The sequence below is a fragment of the Oncorhynchus clarkii genome, chromosome 29 (assembly GCF_045791955.1).
Source record: "Oncorhynchus clarkii lewisi isolate Uvic-CL-2024 chromosome 29, UVic_Ocla_1.0, whole genome shotgun sequence".
Lineage (NCBI taxonomy): Eukaryota > Metazoa > Chordata > Actinopteri > Salmoniformes > Salmonidae > Oncorhynchus > Oncorhynchus clarkii.
This window is the reverse complement of record NC_092175.1, coordinates 28,160,905-28,180,279: the sequence shown is the minus strand read 5'-3', so window position 1 is coordinate 28,180,279 and position 19,375 is coordinate 28,160,905. Positions and strand designations below refer to the sequence as shown.

Here is a 19,375-nt window from a genome sequence, read left to right as displayed (position 1 = left end):
TTGATGTACATTTTTGTACAGGTTGATACATTTCTGGTTTTTAGGCAAATCATGTCTGAAATGTGTAAGCTTTTGGAAACCTCGAAAGCACTACAAGTTTGCATTTCCTGCCATGCAGAACATTTCCTGAAACAACAGGGTAATCTAATTAAGATCCTACACCTGTAGCTTGCAGATCAGGGGCTTCTCAACGACAGGTGTAATGGTGTGTTGGTGATGGAGGTTCTGTTACCATAAGTGGTAGAGGAAAGCAATGAACATTGTATGAGGGAGAGTCATTTGAAGACATGTATTCCAGCGTGTAAATATGAATACATTGAGAACTCCACTTATGTAGCACAAGTGTCAATACCAATATACCTCTGCTTTCACTACTGCATCGACTGTCACTACTGCTACCACTAATAATATTAACCAATGTATCCTGATAATAACCACAATCAAAAAAGATGATGTGGACTAATTATATACCTTTCCGTTGTTCGTCTCCACAGGGCTGTTTCTGTTGACTATTAAAGCGTAAGGAGCCAACCCTTAATTATGACTCATAGCTTCCAGCTACACATGTTGGAAATGAAATCTATTGATGATGACAAATATCAGGTATGATGGATATTCAATCCCTTGGCCTATGTCTCGGGAAGAGTATGCATCAGTGGAGGCTGCTGAGGGGAGGACGGCTGATAATAATGGCTGGAATGGAGTGAATAGAATGGCATCAAACTCATCAAACACGTGGTTTCCATGTGGTTGATACCTTTCCATTGACTCCATTCCAGCCATTATTATGAGCCATTCCTCCCCTCAGCAGCCTCCACTGGTAAGCATGTTGGCACACAACTATAAAGTCATACATTTGATGCATAAAAAGCATTGCATGGCAACACAGCATGCAGGTTTATTGGTTTATTGTCTCAAGAAGGAGCTTTTATGACAGCAGTGGCCATTGAACACAAAAGTGAGTTCAAATTCAACACAATGTATGTAAAGCACCGTGCTTCCCTTGTAATGTTATAGTGAGAATGCTTCGCAGTTGCCATGGAACCCTCTGTTGCTAAGCAATGAGTCAATTATTCGTTTTTATATCAGAGGCAGAGTGGTATTTTTTGTGCAATGGCGTTATCCAGCAAATGTGTTTTCAGTGTTCAATTGACTGCATTCATGGAATAACATGATCGACACAAACCTCACAAGTAATGCAATTACACCAGAGTAACATGAAATGGGCACAAAGCCAAAGTGCAACAACATCAACATCCTGATCATCTAGAAAGACTACTACTGCAGACACCACCTGACAAATAGCAGTGAGATGACGCCTTTCAAAGTGATCCCCTATGTAAAGTGGTATTCCTTGTAAGGCATTATACAACACAGTCCTTTTCTGGTGATCAACAGCAAAACAGATGGTAGAAAGGTAGAATCCAGTAGAAGGCACTTCATGGTGTGTACTGTATGTGTACTGTATGTGTACTGTATGTGTATGTACCCATGGGCTCTCTGAAAGTGGAGGTGGCCAAAAAAATTGGCACCCCCACTAATTATTTATATATTTTTAACAATTTCTTTCAATTCTACACTGTTTCTTCACACGGCATTTATATTTATGGTTTTGCCACAATCATTATTGCACACAAGGCCAGAAATTCATTTGCACATTTATCTATATGCCAACAGTGCGCAACAATGCCTAATTTATCATAACCATTACAGATAACAAATCCTAATTGCTAAATTGCCCCATATACAGTATATTCACTCAATAAAAAATTTGTGTAATTTAAGATTGATTCATTGAAACTGTAATATTAATTGGTGATATTATGGAACACAGTCTTCAAACAGGCAGTGGATCTTGCTATGTCTGTGCAATGGCATAGCCTTGTATTGTTCATTTTGCAGACAAGACGCTCTTATTTCCTGAGCCCCTATCGCAGTCAAGACACTCCTATTTTTTTATTAAAAAACGTGATGTAATATAACAGAATAAAATATAACAGAATATTTCAACGTTGCTAGTGGCGAGTGATGTGCACCTCACGAGTCTGTAACAGTTATTCCCAAAGAGTGATCATTTGAAACCTGGCTCAATTTGTCGAGTTGAAAGACCATTTTTCCAATGTTATTTTCCATATACAGACGTTTCATTTAGTTTATTCTGCCTATTCCATTTAGACAATTCCACATTGGACACTGCATGATGATGAGTTATGGCCACCACATCTGTTTGGTGACTAGGCCTAGGCTTCATGATTCTGATGAAAATAAGCTCTTTGTCTTTATCAAACTAATGTTTTTTTATATATTCAGTGAACTTTGCGAACTGCTAGTGACTATGTTTAGGAGGGTTATAGCCTAGCCCTAGGCTAACCAATTCTAAATGGCACTAGCAGTTCGCAAAGTAGCTTTAGCGGAAAATAGACGGGATCCAATAATTCCTTCAATAATAATTACTTCAATCAAATCAAATCAAATCAAATTTATTTATATAGCCCTTCGTACATCAGCTGATATCTCAAAGTGCTGTACAGAAACCCAGCCTAAAACCCCAGACAGCAAGCAATGCAGGTGTAGAAGCACGGTGGCTAGGAAAAACTCCCTAGAAAGGCCAAAACCTAGGAAGAAACATAGAGAGGAACCAGGCTATGTGGGGTGGCCAGTCCTCTTCTGGCTGTGCCGGGTGGAGATTATAACAGAACATGGCCAAGATGTTCAAATGTTCATAAATGACCAGCATGGTCCAATAATAATAATCAACAAGTCCATTTTGCATTTGTCATGAACTGTCTTCATTTGGCAAGGAATGTAGTTGTCTATCCCATCAGTCAGATATGTTTGTATAAGCATTTATTTCTGTAGGCCTAATGGGAGCTTGTGTATCCCATCAGTCAGATATGTTTGTATAAGCATTTATTTCTGTAGGCCTAATGGGAGCTTGTGTATCCCATCAGTCAGATATGTTTGTATAAGCATTTATTTCTGTAGGCCTAATGGGAGCTTGTGTATCCCATCGGTCAGATATGTTTGTATAAGCATTTATTTCTGTAGGCCTAATGGGAGCTTGTGTATCCCATCGGTCAGATATGTTTGTATAAGCATTTATTTCTGTAGGCCTAATGGGAGCTTGTGTGCGCACTCGTTGTAGAGGGAGCGGTCAGAATGCAATTGAGTGAGTGAGACACAGAGGAGAAAGGGAATTTAGGGAGCAGTACTGCTTGACGCTTGGCTTGGTTTCTTTTTTGTTGTGCCCCGCAAATATGCACATATCGACCTACAAATGGAGTCAAAGCAAATGAACGTTGTGAGTGTATTCAGGGCGTAGTGGGAGTTGTGGGCTTTGTACTGACGCCTTTAGATCCTGACGTTCTAATTTCTTATCACCAACATGCATTCCAGCTTCACCACTGGCCCCAGCCCTACTTAGATAATTAGGATCATAAATCTTACCTGAGCTACTGCAAAATCATCACTTTTTCTCGCATGCAGATATACTGTACCTATTGAAAGGGATTCCTTCTCCGTCCCCATCCTCCTACTGTTATGCAATTTGAGATCATTATTATCGTCTTTACCTGACAGAAAACACTGCCACATCAGGGATAAAAACATACTGAGAAGGGATTGTTGGCCCTGAAGAGGGAGCCAGTCTAAACGGCCCCATCCACCTGAGGTATTCCAGGGACGGAGCCCTCTGTTTAACCTTTTACACTCCTACCCATATGCAGGTTGAAAATGTTAGATTTGGGCACTGATAATATCCTAAATTGGAACGTCGTGGCTGTACAGTATCATCCTATACATGATGTCAGAGCTCTGGCTCTGCGCTTCACAGCTCTGAATGGGTTTTGACTGACAGCTGTTCTGAACTTGAGCACCGCGCACGACAAGAAGTTGCCCCCATCCCTCCCGTGAGTCCAAATGTGCACTTCACATTTCCAAATCATGAAACTCATGTCATATACAGTGTCAAATATTATTGATCACTATTGTTGATGTACAGTTTAGTTACAAGATGACATGGCGTCATAGTCTAGGTTGTTCTGAACAGAATGAGACTGAAGCAAATTTTCCGTTGTACACGGACCTGAATGCATTCATATCTATGGGCACCAAAACTATGATCTGTTGCTCTGAATTGCCTTGTGAAAGACTAACACTGTAAGATCATATTTTATAACTTCAAATCAAATGTTGTTAGTCACATGCGCCGAACACAACCTTACAGTGAAATGCTTACTTACGAGCCTCTAACCAACAATGCAGTTTTTTTTAAAGAAGGAAAAAATAGGATCCCCAATCAGAGACAACAATAAACAGCTGTCTCTGATTGGGAACCAATTCAGGCCACCATAGACCTACATTTACCTAGACAATACCAAAACCCCATAGATATGGAAAAAACCCTAGACAAACATAAAAAAAAATACCACCCTCATCACACCCTGACCTAACCAAAATAATAAAGAAAACAAAGATAACTAAGGTCAGGGCGTGACAGTAGGTAGAGTTATTAAAGTGATTTAGCTCGTCATGTTGGCAATAGAACAAGCTTTCAAATCATGCCCACCTGACCCAGATTGCGATTTATAATGGACCGTTTTTGGATTGCGTAAACAACAACAGTAATTATGTGATGGCGGGGATGCAGGGTTGTGTTCCAAATTAAACAACTATAAGTGTGCTTGCTCTAGTTTCTCAACAGCACAGTTAGGAAAGCTCAAAAAAACACTTTATAGTTGAAAACTCTTCTTTTAGTCATAAAAGTGCATTGCAATTACTTAGAAACTGTGTGGCCACAATCCATTTTATTTGTCTTATGTGGCACCTACCCCATATTTTCCAGGAATAGTCTCATCAAGTTACCGAATGTATCCAGTCTTTTGATATTTTGTTATCGACAAATGTGGCAAAATGCATCCCACATGTAAAATGCAAATAAAATCAACAGTGTAATGTTTGGATTGAGTCTTGTGTCAGGTGAACTGTTGTGTCCTCACCTTTAGTCTAATACTTTTCCCATTATCTCTAAACTCTTTCCTTTCAATTGCTACCGTGGTTATGCATATGTTTTGCACATTTCTTCCATAAGAAACATTTCAATTTAGCCCTATCCATATAGGTCAATTCCCACGAGAGTAAAGGGTTAATAAAGCCCAGGCACTCCATGATGCCACCTGCTTCACCTTTGGCATTTAAATATGGACACAGATGATGGGGCCATCAGGCTGCTGAGTGTAAAAATTGAGGAAAATAACAGGTTTTGAGGAAGCAGTGGATCTGCTCAGAGAAGCCCAAGAGCACAACATAAGTAGAGAGAGTAGAGGCAAAATGTCAAACAGAGAAAGGCAGAGAGGTGTGAAGAATCTGTGTGCTATGGCTTGGAGGGGTCTACAAAGCAGCAGCTCCATTGACAAACAAACAGGTTTTTCTCATTCACTGGTGCTGTCCATAGATGATTCCTGTTCGGTGGCAGACACAGGAATTTAGTGCTAATATTTTCTTCCTGTTTTATTATTGTATGTTAGGGAACTGCAGATGTGTTATAGAAATATGCTTTTTTTCAATGTTGCTGACAGGATTGGTAAATATTTTAATGTTGTTGTCTGTGTCTGCCTTCGCATCGATACTAACCTCAGGGGTGACAAATGTAAACTGAGTTACAGGCTGTGCACTTACTATGCTTCTTGCCATAGGGATATCCATTCTTCTTCTGTTCAAGATTTAAATGAAGACTTTGGCCAAGTGGTAGAATTAGTTTGGTTCCTCAGAAGGCTGTGCCCTTCTTGGCAGGGGGAATGTGCTGAGTTCAGAGGGGAGAGAGGAGACTGGCAGACAATCAAAGATCAGGAGATAAAGTGCCTGGATGCTGGACGCGGAGTTGGATTCAAGCCTGACTTTTTTTAAAGGCTCTTTTCTATACCCCACATTCCTTTAATGTGCAACGACAATACCCGGCAAGTTATGAGACTCAGCTGGAAGTAGTCCCTACTCTGGGAGATCAGGTCAGAGTTTGATGTCGGCGAGCAGCATCAGGTCACAGCAGTCAGTGGCTTAGATGCAGCTTATTGGGAAAGCAGTGGAAAGTGCTGACACACTCTGATGGGATAATTGCTAATAGTAGTTTGGGTTTGGCTCTGGACATTGCTATATCCCCATCTCACTCACACACACACGTTAGCACACACAGACACACAAGCATGCACAAATGGATGCGCACACCCACACACTAACACATAATTATCTGATTTAATATCTTGCTTGTTCTATTTTCAGATACCACATTTTCTGAAATGTGTTCCAATGAGAACACGTGAATTGATAAAAGCAGACATATCTGAGCCTCTCAGGCTGCTGTTGCTGAAGCGATATTTCCTTACAGCTCGCAAAAGTGCATCTGCAGGTAAGTGCTTTTCTTTTGAGAAAGCCACGGTGGCAAAGTGGATCCCTCTGTTTCATTGAAGCAGGGTACAACATATGCAGTAAGAGAGAGAGAGATCCGGGTGCTTTCTGTTTACAACCAGCGAACGAATGTACTTTGACATCTCTGGGGGAAATTGTTACTGGTTGCCTTCACAAAGCGCAATGGAAAATGGCCCCACATTTTCAGATTTTTTTTTCTCAGAAAGAGATGGGTCAGGGAATATGACAAAGCTGCAGGGCATTGAAGAGAGATGTGGACTGCCTTGTCATGGCAGCTGGAGTTGGAGGAGAGGGGGAAAGAAAATAGGATTACAAAAAAAGAGGAGAGATGTGCACTCCAAGTCAAGTGCTATGCTGGTTAATATTTCAGTGCCAGTATTTTGAGAAACATGGTAATTGTCAGATCGTTCGTGAGTAGGCTGGACTGGGAGTCATCTGCAGATTATTTGAAGGAAGGAAAGAGAGTACACATAAACAACAATAAGGGATTTTTTAACAGACTCTGAAAATCACTGTTTTCAAGATTCATTTCACTCCCTTGAAAAATGTAGCACAAATTGAAAGGCAATGAATTGAATGGCATTCTGAGATGCAGTTACAGTAGCAATATTCTTAGGCACATCTTTCCCACAGTCCTCTCTGTTTCTTTGTCTGTGTGTTGTTTCTCTGGAGGGAAGATGGAACACCTTTTGCTGGATGGGTCTCCTTTGCCTGGCGTAGTTTGAGAGATTATTTTGTTCAATGCCCAACATTGCAGCACTTGTCCTGTTGTGTGTAAACCCCCTCTGAAATATTAATGCAACTAAAAAAACATTGTTGTTGGTGGCAAGCCAGCCATTTCAAAAGCCCGCAGGGAGCTTGTTTCTCATAAGCAAATCTGTGACTCTGTGAGCAAAACACACCTGATGAAGTAGACAAGGCCCAGGTAACTGTTCAAGCAACTCTCCCAAGCACTGGTCTGTGGGAAAAAATCATTAGTGCAGATTATTTTATCAAAGAATGAATTTACTGGACCATATTGGCTACTTTGGAAGCTCTAACGATAACAAAGATCATTGAATGGTTCTTCCCTGGCCACTACTAGAAAAAAGGGGAAGATTTGGAGAAGTCCCGCAACAAAAGGTTGGATGTTACTCCCTTTTTTTTTACAGTTTTTTCTGTGTGCATCCGGTCATTATTTTTGTGCTTACACTTCATTTCTCCTTCACCTGATCATCATGATTCAGTGGTCTGCTAATTGGGAAATGGCTAATTAATTCATTTTGAGGGTGACACATTTCCCTTGTGCAGAGATTTTGGATTTTTTACAGATCAAGGAGGGAACATTTGGGGTGAGGGGGGTGTCCTTGCTTTGAGCTCCAAAGTTGAATTATCGGCAGTTGTCATGAACGTGAAAACCTACAGTATGAAATAGCCCAACTTCTAGAACATTTAAAATGTTTTTTTTTTATTTACATTTTTTACACGTGTAGGCCTATCCATTTTAATGTCAGGTTACAGATTTAGCTACATTCTAACACCTACTTACACCTACTGTATGCAGATAAACTGTATCCTCATGTATGTTCATTGATTAAGCAGATGCTCCTATCCAGAGATAGTCACAAGTTAAGTGACATTCAGAATATATTTTTAGTGTCAGTATGTTTCTGCAGTTTTCCAGAACAGTTGCCTGCACATGCCCTCATCTTCTAGACAGAGAGCTCCTAAAGTACAATTTAGTCATTTAGCAGACTCACTTATCCAGAGAAATTAAGTGCCTTGCTTAAGCATACATTGACAGACTTTTCACCTAGTCAGCTCTGGGATTCGAACCAGCAACCTTTTGGCCAAAAGCTCTTAACCGCTAGGCTATCTGCCACCTGTGGCACATTGACCATGCCACTATTTCAGCATCACTCTTTGACACAACCCATGAACCTTTTAGATGGTGCATAAACAGTATATGGACAGGTGAATTTATGTTAAATATGCACACATTTTCAAATCAATTATTAATTGAACACAAGATTATACACAAGATGCACACTCTTCTTGCGCCCTGCAGTCACATGTTCAGCACAGCACTTCTTAAAACCAAAGATTCAACATTCGCTTTGACGAATACACAATGACAACTGCTATTTCTTATGGGAGCAAAGGTCTCTCAACCTGTTTCTTCTAATATCCTTGATTTTAACGAAGGTTAAAGCACTCCCCGGGGCAAGGCTCTGTACAGGGCTGACTAACTCCTCACTATTAAGACAAAGGCCAAATTGAATAAATGAGTCTTACACAGTAGTTGAGTATACAGTATATGTGGATAATTGTAAGCCTTGTTTTTTGACCTCCCATTTACTATGACTAAGCCCACAGGTGCACGCACATACTGCCGTTTTAAGTTATTTTAACAGACTCAACACAGATCTACAGTCCGTTATAGAATCCAGGCCACTTTATACTGAAGGCCAGTTATATCTGAATGTAACTAAAACTGAAGGAACATTTCCTTTAATTATTCTCTTTGACATTGCTGAATATCAACACACTTTGACATCCCTTTCACTTTAATGTTTCAGTTTCTTGCAAGGAGAAAGCAGTAGGATGAGATAATACGATTACATGATTTGAGGGGGGCGAGAATATTGAGCGTGAAATTAGCATGGTGTACCTGAATGTCATATAGATTCAAATTTTATGAAGATTAAAGAAAGATTTAGTCCGATTTTATATGGCTGTTTAAACACAGTGACCCAAAGAGACACTCTTTCCGCCCCAAAATTGGATGTTACAATTAATTTGCCTCTTCTGCATTTTAGTCTTTTTGTGCCACTTTATTCTGCCGCCCTTTTGGTCACTTTGCACATACTGTATGAGAAAGGTAAATGGGTTCAAGGTTTAAGTAATGCTGGTCTGTTTCCTTCATGCTTTCCTCTTGTGTCTCCTCTTGTCTATCTCGCTACAATCAATGGCCTACTCCTGCTCATATGAGGCTTGTTCCCACAGTTTTCAGAGAATGTTTGATTCAGTGATACTCTCTCCCACATCAGAAATGTCCAGTTCTAGTTTCATGCATAATGCATCCCCCCAAAAAAGAGTTATATCATGGTTCATGCAGTAATGTCGTGATAATTCAATGAGATAACCCACCATGTGAAGAGAATTTGTTTTCCTACGTTATTTTTAAAACAGAGGCCAAAAGTGTATTTCTGTCTCAGTGTAAATAGTCTGTGTGGGTTTGTGTGTGACTGCACGGCCTCCTGTGTTCCCTCAGGTGCCCCAGTCATCGTAGGAATGAGCATCAACATCGCTAGCATTGACTCCATCTCAGAGGTGAACATGGTGAGTTACAAAACCCCTTCTCTTACAGTAGCAAAGTCTATACAGTACATCGATTCAATGTGTCAATTCTTATTTATAAGGGTACTGTAATGAATACTCGGGGAGAAAGAGGTATAGATTCACACGCAGAGCGTGGCAGATGTTTATTAGGCCTTCGCAGAAGGCAGGAATCGTGGTCACAGGCAGGCAATGGTCAAACACAGGTAGGCAGTCAAAAACAAACAATACCTTTACAACCGTATAAACAGAAAGAACTGAACTAAATAGGGAGCTGATGAGACCAGGTGAGAAGTGAACGCAGGTGAAATCAATGAACAAAAATGAAAGAGAGGGCTATGTTCTAGAACACAAAGAAACAGGGCTAGGTTCTAGAACACAAAGAAACAGGGCTACGTTCTAGAACACAAAGAAACAGGGCTATGTTCTAGAACACAAAGAAACAGGGCTATGTTCTAGAACACAAAGAAACAGGACACAAGGTTGACTAAGAAAAGAAAAGCTGAACCTTACAGGTACTTTGTTGCAAACACTCAAATTGAACTAATTAAATGAACCTTGGACCCTTTCTTGATTTCTTGATTGTTCATAAAATAATATAATAATATAATCTGACCACATAAAGATGATCTAACAATGTGCAAGAGACTCTACTCGAGTTACAGTAATATCAAGAAAGGGTTCAAGGGTCTTTGAGTGTTTGCAACGCAATACCATTTCAATCAGTCATATTTGCCCTTGCCAACATTAGATAACCATAGACATGTTGTGCATCTGTTTTGCTTGATTATATTACACGTTAACTTGTGTTCATTAGAGAGCGGTGAGAAATCAGGCACAGTCTTGTGCATCCTTAAAGAAGACAATATGGCTGGTGTCTCAGCAATGACATCATTCTGTCGCTCTCCTCTCCGTTGTATTTAAAAAAATATATAATTGTATTTAGTGTGGCACAGTCACACTCAGAGTTCACTCCACCCACAAGCCAGAAGGGCTTTGCTGTTGGGTTTTGGGTTTGTTATCCCTACAACATTGTTATTTGGGGTCACTAGAGGATTTTCATCCAGTTTCGACAGCAGATATCATCTTTAATTTGTTAGAGATAGTCACTAATGTATCTTTATTTTTAAGCACATGCAAGTGAGGCCCTTTGATTTATTCATCTTGAAGTTATTGTAGAGATTCATGTTGTACTCCTGTGTTTTGAAAGACACAGCGAGTTTTAGCTTATGCTGTATGTTATGTTGGTTTCCCTGGACATTTGAGAAGGCAGCATCAAGTGCAAAGCTGAAAAGGTTGAACAAACTTCTGGTGAACAAAGACAGATCAAAAACATTTGCCAACTTGAAAACTCTTGATAATCTCAACATGTGTGTTATGTCTAACACCATAACTTGTCTATTTTAGCTGTTCATTTTTGTATTTTGTCAGCAAGCCAACATAGTCATAGCAAAAGAATAACAAATTCCACCCCAAAAAATTGCAATCAGACAAAAGCCATGTAAAAACAAATAATTCATGAAAAACAACATTTAATTTAATTATATTTTTTCAGGACGCTGCAAATATATATATTTTTATGGAAAATATGGACTAGCCTTTTCATAGGGTAAGACTGAGAGAATGTAGGTCATGTCCAGCTGAATAACCACTCAGATTAGCTCTCAGTCCGCTTATAATACATTATGACGTACATTATGGTTCACTTGTATTTTAAGACAATTATATTGAGATTTCGGGACACCGAGGTTCCCAGAATAATTGGCAGCATTTATCATGCAGAATTCAGAAGGACTGTACTGTCATCGGAGGACGTATTAATCTTAACGTGGCCTTTAAATCACTTCCCTGTAAGTCTTTCCTTTCATTATGCTTCCATTGTATCCTAGAAAATCACTGATAGTGCTTTCTGATATTCTGTGCACATAATGATTATGATAATACATGTAATGGTACTATGTGTATGGTGTCGGATAGGGCAAGTACAGTAGAGGTAACTTGTACTTCCCATAGTTGGAGCTTGGAGTTGGATAGGGCAAGTACAGTAGAGGTAACTTGTACTTCCCATAGTTGGAGCTTGGAGTTGGATAGGGCAAGTACAGTAGAGGTAACTTGTACTTCCCATAGTTGGAGCTTGGAGTTGGATAGGGCAAGTACAGTAGAGGTAACTTGTACTTCCCATAGTTGGAGCTTGGAGTTGGATAGGGCAAGTACAGTAGAGGTAACTTGTACTTCCCATAGTTGGAGCTTGGAGTTGGATAGGGCAAGTACAGTAGAGGTAACTTGTACTTCCCATAGTTGGAGCTTGGAGTTGGATAGGGCAAGTACAGTAGAGGTAACTTGTACTTCCCATAGTTGGAGCTTGGAGTTGGATAGGGCAAGTACAGTAGAGGTAACTTGTACTTCCCATAGTTGGAGCTTGGAGTTGGATAGGGCAAGTACAGTAGAGGTAACTTGTACTTCCCATAGTTGGAGCTTGGAGTTGGATAGGGCAAGTACAGTAGAGGTAACTTGTACTTCCCATAGTTGGAGCTTGGAGTTGGATAGGGCAAGTACAGTAGAGGTAACTTGTACTTCCCATAGTTGGAGCTTGGAGTTGGATAGGGCAAGTACAGTAGAGGTAACTTGTACTTCCCATAGTTGGAGCTTGGAGTTGGATAGGGCAAGTACAGTAGAGGTAACTTGTACTTCCCATAGTTGGAGCTTGGAGTTGGATAGGGCAAGTACAGTAGAGGTAACTTGTACTTCCCATAGTTGGAGCTTGGAGTTGGATAGGGCAAGTACAGTTGAGGTAACTTGTACTTTGCATAGTTGGAGCTTTTGTTCATGCATAACAACTAGTTCTTCTCAATCTGACACTGCTGTCTCCCCTTTTTCACAGGATTATACCATCACAATGTATTTCCAGCAAAGTTGGCGAGACAAGCGTTTGGCATACGCTGAGCTGCCCCTCAACCTGACTCTGGATAACCGCGTGGCGGACCAGCTGTGGCTCCCAGACACCTACTTCCTTAACGACAAGAAGTCCTTTCTGCATGGTGTGACAGTAAAGAACCGTATGATTCGACTGCATCCTGATGGCACTGTGTTATATGGACTCAGGTAAAGCTAACTTTCATTGGAATTCTACTGTACCTAAAGTGGTTAAAGCCTGGCCTGTAAGACAGGACTGGAAGAGACCTTGGGAACAGTGAGGCATGGGAGGAAATAGATCTCTGTTTAAATAGTACCACGACCCTCCTGCCTTTTAACGTTCCTTCCTTCCTTCCGAGAAATAAACAGTCTAGAGAATCACTGATGAAAACACAACTAACTTGAATTATTTTTGTTGAATTGCTGAAGCCAGAATTCAATTGTAAGTAGTTATAGCCTGCCTTGACAATGACATGACATGCTGATACCTGACATACTGTATACAGTCTGGTCCATAAAGATGAGCAAAAAATACTGTGTAAAATAAATTGTATAAATACTGAGCTATATTGCATGCTCAAAGAATTGGGATATGAAATTATTTTATACTAATACAATTGCTCAGAGAAAGGGATTTTGTTTAACAAGTAATACAACAAAATGTAATAAAAGATAAGGGGGAAAATGATTGCTACCCGTTTTCAGTACTCTAGCGTTCTTCCCTTGCGAGGATAACGACACTGAGCCTTTTTCTAAAATGTTTTAGGAGATTGGAGAACACGTTGGGAGGGATCTTAGACCATTCTGCCGTACAGAATCTTTCCAGATCCTTAATATCCTTTGTCTGCTCTCTTGCTGTAGGTATGAGGTACTTTTTTGCATGTGCTTCTGTTTTTCATGTCATCTGACCATAGCACTGCCTGGAGTTTAGTAAATGCCATTGGCACTTGGATTGGAACCGGTGCAATGGTCAGATGAAATGTAAATGTAGCTCTTTGGCCACACACACCAGCGGTGGGTTAGGTGTTGAAAACAGAAGCATACGCAGAAAGTACATCATACCTGCGGTAAAATATGGTGGTGGATCTTTGATGGGTTTTTTTTCTACTGGTGCTGGATCCCTTGTTAAGGTCAATGGCATCATTAACTTTGCCAAATACCAGGGCATTTTAGCCCAAAACCTGGTTGACTCTGCAAGGAGCCTGACACTTGGCTGCAAGCGGATCTTCCAGCAAGACAATAACACCAAGCTGTAATCAAAAGGGTTAATTGAACACAAAATCAACATTTTTCAATGGCCATATTATTCTCCGGACATGAACCCCATTGAAAACCTGTGGTTAGAATTGAAGAGGGCAGTCCATGAGCGCAGACGGAGGATATTAAGGATTCTGTACGGCAGAATGGTCTAAGATCCCTCCCAACGTGTTCTCCAATCTCCTAACACATTTTAGAAAAAGGCTCAGTGTCGTTATCCTCGCAAGGGAAGAACGCTAGAGTACTGAAAACGGGTAGCAATCATTTTCCCCTTTATTAGATTTTTTTGTATTACTTGTTAAACAAAATCCCTTTCTCTGAGCAATTGTATTAGTATAAATAATATAATATCCCCCTTTTTGAGCATACAATATAGCTCAGTATTGTATACTTAATTTTTTTACAGTATTTTTTGCACATCTTTATCAAGGGTGTCAATAATTATGGACCTGACTGTACATATGGTGCACATGTTTGGGTTTTTAAATCAATGAATTTCCATTAACTCTATTTCTGGTGCATCATTTGTCTCTGGTGAATGGAGGCCTTGGAGGACAAGACAGAGAGTCCGTGCTCTTTGGGTTATGTAATGCTGATGTTTGTTGATTTGTTCCACAGGGCAGTCCCATTTTGAAATGTTTCAAAGCTAAAAATCTAATTCAGCTGCAAATGTTAATTATAGGAAGCTTACAGCTAAATGCGCAGATGCTGCTGAAATGGCAACATGACTATGTTTTGCCACTGCTATTACACCATTCCACTCCACAATCAGTGGAGATGGCTTTTAGCTTTTGTCATGTGCTTTCCTTATTGTCTAGAATATGAAATATATCTTAGATAAGCCTCTGGAAAAGGATTTAGTTATTTTCAAGAATGGGGGACTTTGCACATGCCCATTGATATGAAATATAATGATAGCATTATCAGTGTCTGTAAGATATGGCAGTCGTCCCCATTCCCACATGAACAAATAGTATAGCATACAATGGTATACATACTCTAGTATTCACTTTTTGTTTTTGCAGACTTTACTGAAGTCAGCAAAAACACTGTAGTGGATGCTGTAGTATTTACTGTAGTATAGTGTGGTATTTACAGTTAACTATTGTATAAATACGGTAGTAAAATAATTGTAGTATATATTGTAGTAATTAATGTAGTGTTTATGCGGAATGTACTATACTATAGTATTTACTGTAGTGTTTCTGCGGACTGGGGTATAATATTGGATTTAATGTAGTCTTTTGGCAGACATCACTATAGTGTTTTAGTTACATTATCTTTGACATAGAAGTGGAGGCTTTCTCCTTGAGGAAACTTACTGAAGAAATACTAAAAGAGCAAATTTTCCATAACCTGTAGGAAGGAAGGAAGGAAGGAAGGAAGGAAGGAAGGCAGGCAGGCGGGCGGGCGGGCGGGCGGGCGTGCGGGCGTGCGGGCGGGCGGACGGACGGACGGACGGACGGACTGGTGTCTGAACGGATAGTTCAGAGCTTCTGCTCTTTTCTATAACCTGTAACAAACACAATCTATACTTGGCATGTAGGATTCTTACTTATGTGTGGCACAAATTGGTATATTGGGGAGTGGGAAGGGCGGGCTATATGCAAATTAAATACTGTACTATATACAGTGTCTTCAGAAAGTATTCACACCCCTTGATTTATTCCCCAAAAAATTGTGTTACAAGGTGGGATGAAAATGTATTTAATAGTACTTCTCTGTCACTGATCTACACAAAATAATCTGTACTGCCAAAGTGGAAGAAGAATTCTAACATAAAATTTAAATAAAAACACTAATATATCTTGATTACATAAGTATTCACCCCCTGAGTTAATGCATGTTCGAATCAGCTTTGGCAGCGATTACAGCTGTGAGTATTTCTGGGTAAGTCTCTAAGAGCTTTACGCCCCTGGATTGTACAATATTTGCACATTGTTCTTTTAAAAATTCTTCATGCTCTGTCAAGTTGGTTGTTGATCATTGCTAGACAGCCATTTTCATGTCTGCCATAGATTTTCAAGCCGATTTAACTCAAACTGCAACTAGGCCACTCAGGAACATTCAATGACATTTTGGTAAGCAACTCCAGTGTATATTTAGCCTTGTGTTTTAGGTTATTGTCCTGCTAAAAGTTGAATTTGTCTGTAGGAAAGCAGAGTGAACCAGGCATTTCCTCTAGGATTGTGCCTGTGCTTACCTCTATTCTGTTTCTTTTTAGCCCCCCAGAAACTCCCTAGTCCTTGCCGATGACAAGCATACCCATAACATGATGCAGCCATCACCATTCTTAAAAATATGACGAGTGGTGCTCAGCGATGTATTGTGTTGGATTTGCCCCAAACATAATGTTTTGTAATCAGAACATCAACTTTTCAGTACATAAAGTTAATTTCTTTGCCATATCTTTTTGCAGTTTTACTTTAGTGCCTTATTGCAAGCAGGATGCATGTTTTGGAATATTTCCTTATTTTCAATATGTCATTCAGGCTAGTATTGTGGAGTAACTACAGTGTTGTTGATCCATCATCAGTTATCTCCGATCACCGCCATTAAAGTCTGTACCTGATTTAAAGTCACCATTGGCTTCATTCATGGAGAAATCCCTGAGTAGTTTCATTCCTCTCCGGGAAGTTAGGAAGGACGCCTGTATCTTTGTAGTGACTGGGTGTATTGATTGTATGAATACACCATCCAAAGTTGAATTAATGACTTCGCCATATTCAATGTCTGCTTTTTTTTACCCATCCACCAAAAGGTTCTTTGCAAGGCATTGGAAAACCTCTCTGGTCTTTGTGGTTGAATCTGTGTTTGAAATTCAGTGCTCGACTGAGTGACCTTGCAGATAATTATATCTGTGGCGTACAGAGATGAGGTAGTCATTCAGAAATCATGTTAAACACTGTTGCTGCACACTGAGTGAGACCATGCAACTTATTATTGACTCGTTAAGCACATTTTTACTCCTGAACTTATTTAGGCTTGCCATAACAGAGGTTGAATACTTATTGACTCAAGACATTTCCGCTTATCATTTTTTATGAATTTGTGTAAAAAATATATATATATTCCACTTTGACATTATTGGGTATTGTGTGTAGCCCAGTGACAATTTAAATCTAAATTGAATTAATTTTAAATTCAGACTGTAGCACAACAAAATGTGGAAAAAGTCAAGAGGTCTGAAGGCACTGTACTATAGTAATTACTGTCGTGACATTTCTGTAGTATTTACTGTCGTGTTTTTGTGGAGTATAGTGTTTTTGCAGACATTTCTGTAGTATTTACTGTACTGTTTTTGTGGTCTGTAGTGTTTACTATAGTATTCTACAGTTTACTACATAATTCTATAGTAAGTACTGTTTGTATTCTATATAAATATAATATGTAGTATTTTTTAATGTGGGGACTTTCGTATTAATGAGAGAGTTTGATGATGTTTGGAAGTGAGAGGGGGAACTAATGGGCTGGTAAATGCTTACTTAATATGTCTCTTGGTGGAATCAGCTGTGGGTGCAGGGGAGCGAGGGATGGAGGGGTGGAAGTGGTAGCAGCTTCTCCTGCTGCCCAGAGGGAGTTGGTGAAAAGGTGGAGGAATGAATTGAGGAAAGAATCATAAAGTGAGGACAGAATCCTGTGTAGAGTACAGAGGGACTATAGGGCAGTGCTGTTCAAACCTGGGGTCATGGGGATTGCCACATTTTAAATTCAAATCAACAAAATAAATGAGGTGGGGTGGGGAGGTATTAAGAGTACAGATTATTTTATAGGACAATATATAAACTTTTTGAGAAAGATCATTTGAAAAATAAAATGTTATTGAGGAAATGTATTGATTGGTTCTCTTAATTATGATAAGCGAGATGAACATGTAATGAATTAGATTTGGGGTGAGGTGAGCCTCTATGATTTATCGTAAAGACCATGACCCCTTTACCTTTCACAGGAAGACGTAAAAAAAGCATACTTTCTTGTTAATTTGATAGATTGACATGTGAGCTTCTTTTACAGAATAAGCCTGGACTGTTTTCAGCAGGCATGACACAGGGACACAACAATGTTTTTATTGTGCAACAGAACGAATGTAGTAGTCACTATTGTACTGCACGAGACAAACAAATATAGCACACCACTTATTCCTGGCTATTTTGTTTTGCTGGGATGTGAGGAGGAGGAGGAGGTGGCGCACTTCCCATCCAGAATTCTGTGCCCCAGAAAAAGGCAACAAAAAACCTTATAATCCCTCATCCCCACAATGTCCCAGTTTCATCAATGAACCAGCCCAGACAGTGAGTCTGCAGTGAGGTTCTCACAGGGACCCACCCAGATGACTGGGGGGCTGCTGGGGGGAGAGGAGCATCTTGGGGCCCTTTCAAAGCAACACAGCAGCCGGAGCCCCAGGGGTCACAGGCTTTGTTTCTTTGCTTTACAGGAGTCATGTACAGTAAAGCTGTGAGATAGAAAACAATATGCAGTGCAGAGTGAAATGCCCTTCGTCTATGATATAGCCGGAGGGGAGTGATGATGAGGTTATGGTGTGTTGGGCCTTGGGGAGAGTCAGAATACCTTTGCTACGGCATCATGCCTTAACACAACAAAGTGAAGATAGTCAAAAAGTATGTCATCACAAAAGGTGACTTACTGTATGTAACTGTGTTCTGTTTTCATCATGGTTGTATAGCCCCTGCAGAACACACTCCACAGTGTTTTTATTTTGCACTCTATACACTTGTGTTTGACAGTAGTTGTAGTGGCTTGTATTAGCCTGCACACTACAAACCTCTTGCTAAATGCTGAATTGTCCAGCAACCTAGAAGACGGCATGGATTTAGGCATCTTAAATTATGGATCCCAAATGTAAAATAGGCTGTTGTAAAGGGTGAACTTCCCCACCACTCTCCTTCGCCTCCTAAAACACACAAACTGTGTACCTATCAAACTCTCTCTGTGAATGGGCAGTCCATCTAACACACAGAGGTGATGAGTTGTAACTCAGTTACTTTTTCCATTCAGGCAAAACAGTGAGCTCCGTATTTCATTTAAACCAGAAGCCTGAAAACAGGCGAAAGCTCGTATGATTTAACAGAGCAGATGTAATTATTAAAATGTGCTGCACTGGTATATATATCACACACAAATCATCTGTAACCCGTGGGATTTTCCTAGGCTTCTGGATTTATTGGAATTGAATTTAATGAATATATTTATATATAGCAGTCAATCACAATTTAGTGTGAGATTAAAGCACATACTCAATGCACAGGTGCTAACATTTTACAAAAATGTTCAGCTGATTCAATGTATCCCATAGGAATAAAACAAGCTTGCTATATTTGACTTTCTGCATTTGGTTGTTGGCTTTGGGGCTTGAATGAATTAGATGTTTACATGAAACACTTAGGATGTACCTATGGTTTTGTTTGAAGTTAGTGGTTTAACAGTTTGAATTCATTCATTGTGTTTC

At 39.9% G+C, this 19,375-nt stretch overlaps 1 protein-coding gene across 1 annotated transcript in view; it reads left to right on the top strand.

The window, feature by feature from the left end:
* The window catches only part of LOC139387989 (gamma-aminobutyric acid receptor subunit beta-4-like), a 39,944-nt gene that overhangs the window by 9,709 nt on the left and 10,860 nt on the right, over window positions 1-19,375 (top strand). The window contains exons 3-4 of the mRNA XM_071134448.1: window positions 9,674-9,741; window positions 12,620-12,840. Of these exons, the coding sequence (XP_070990549.1) occupies window positions 9,674-9,741; window positions 12,620-12,840 (289 nt within the window). The remainder of the gene's footprint in view (window positions 1-9,673; window positions 9,742-12,619; window positions 12,841-19,375) is intronic.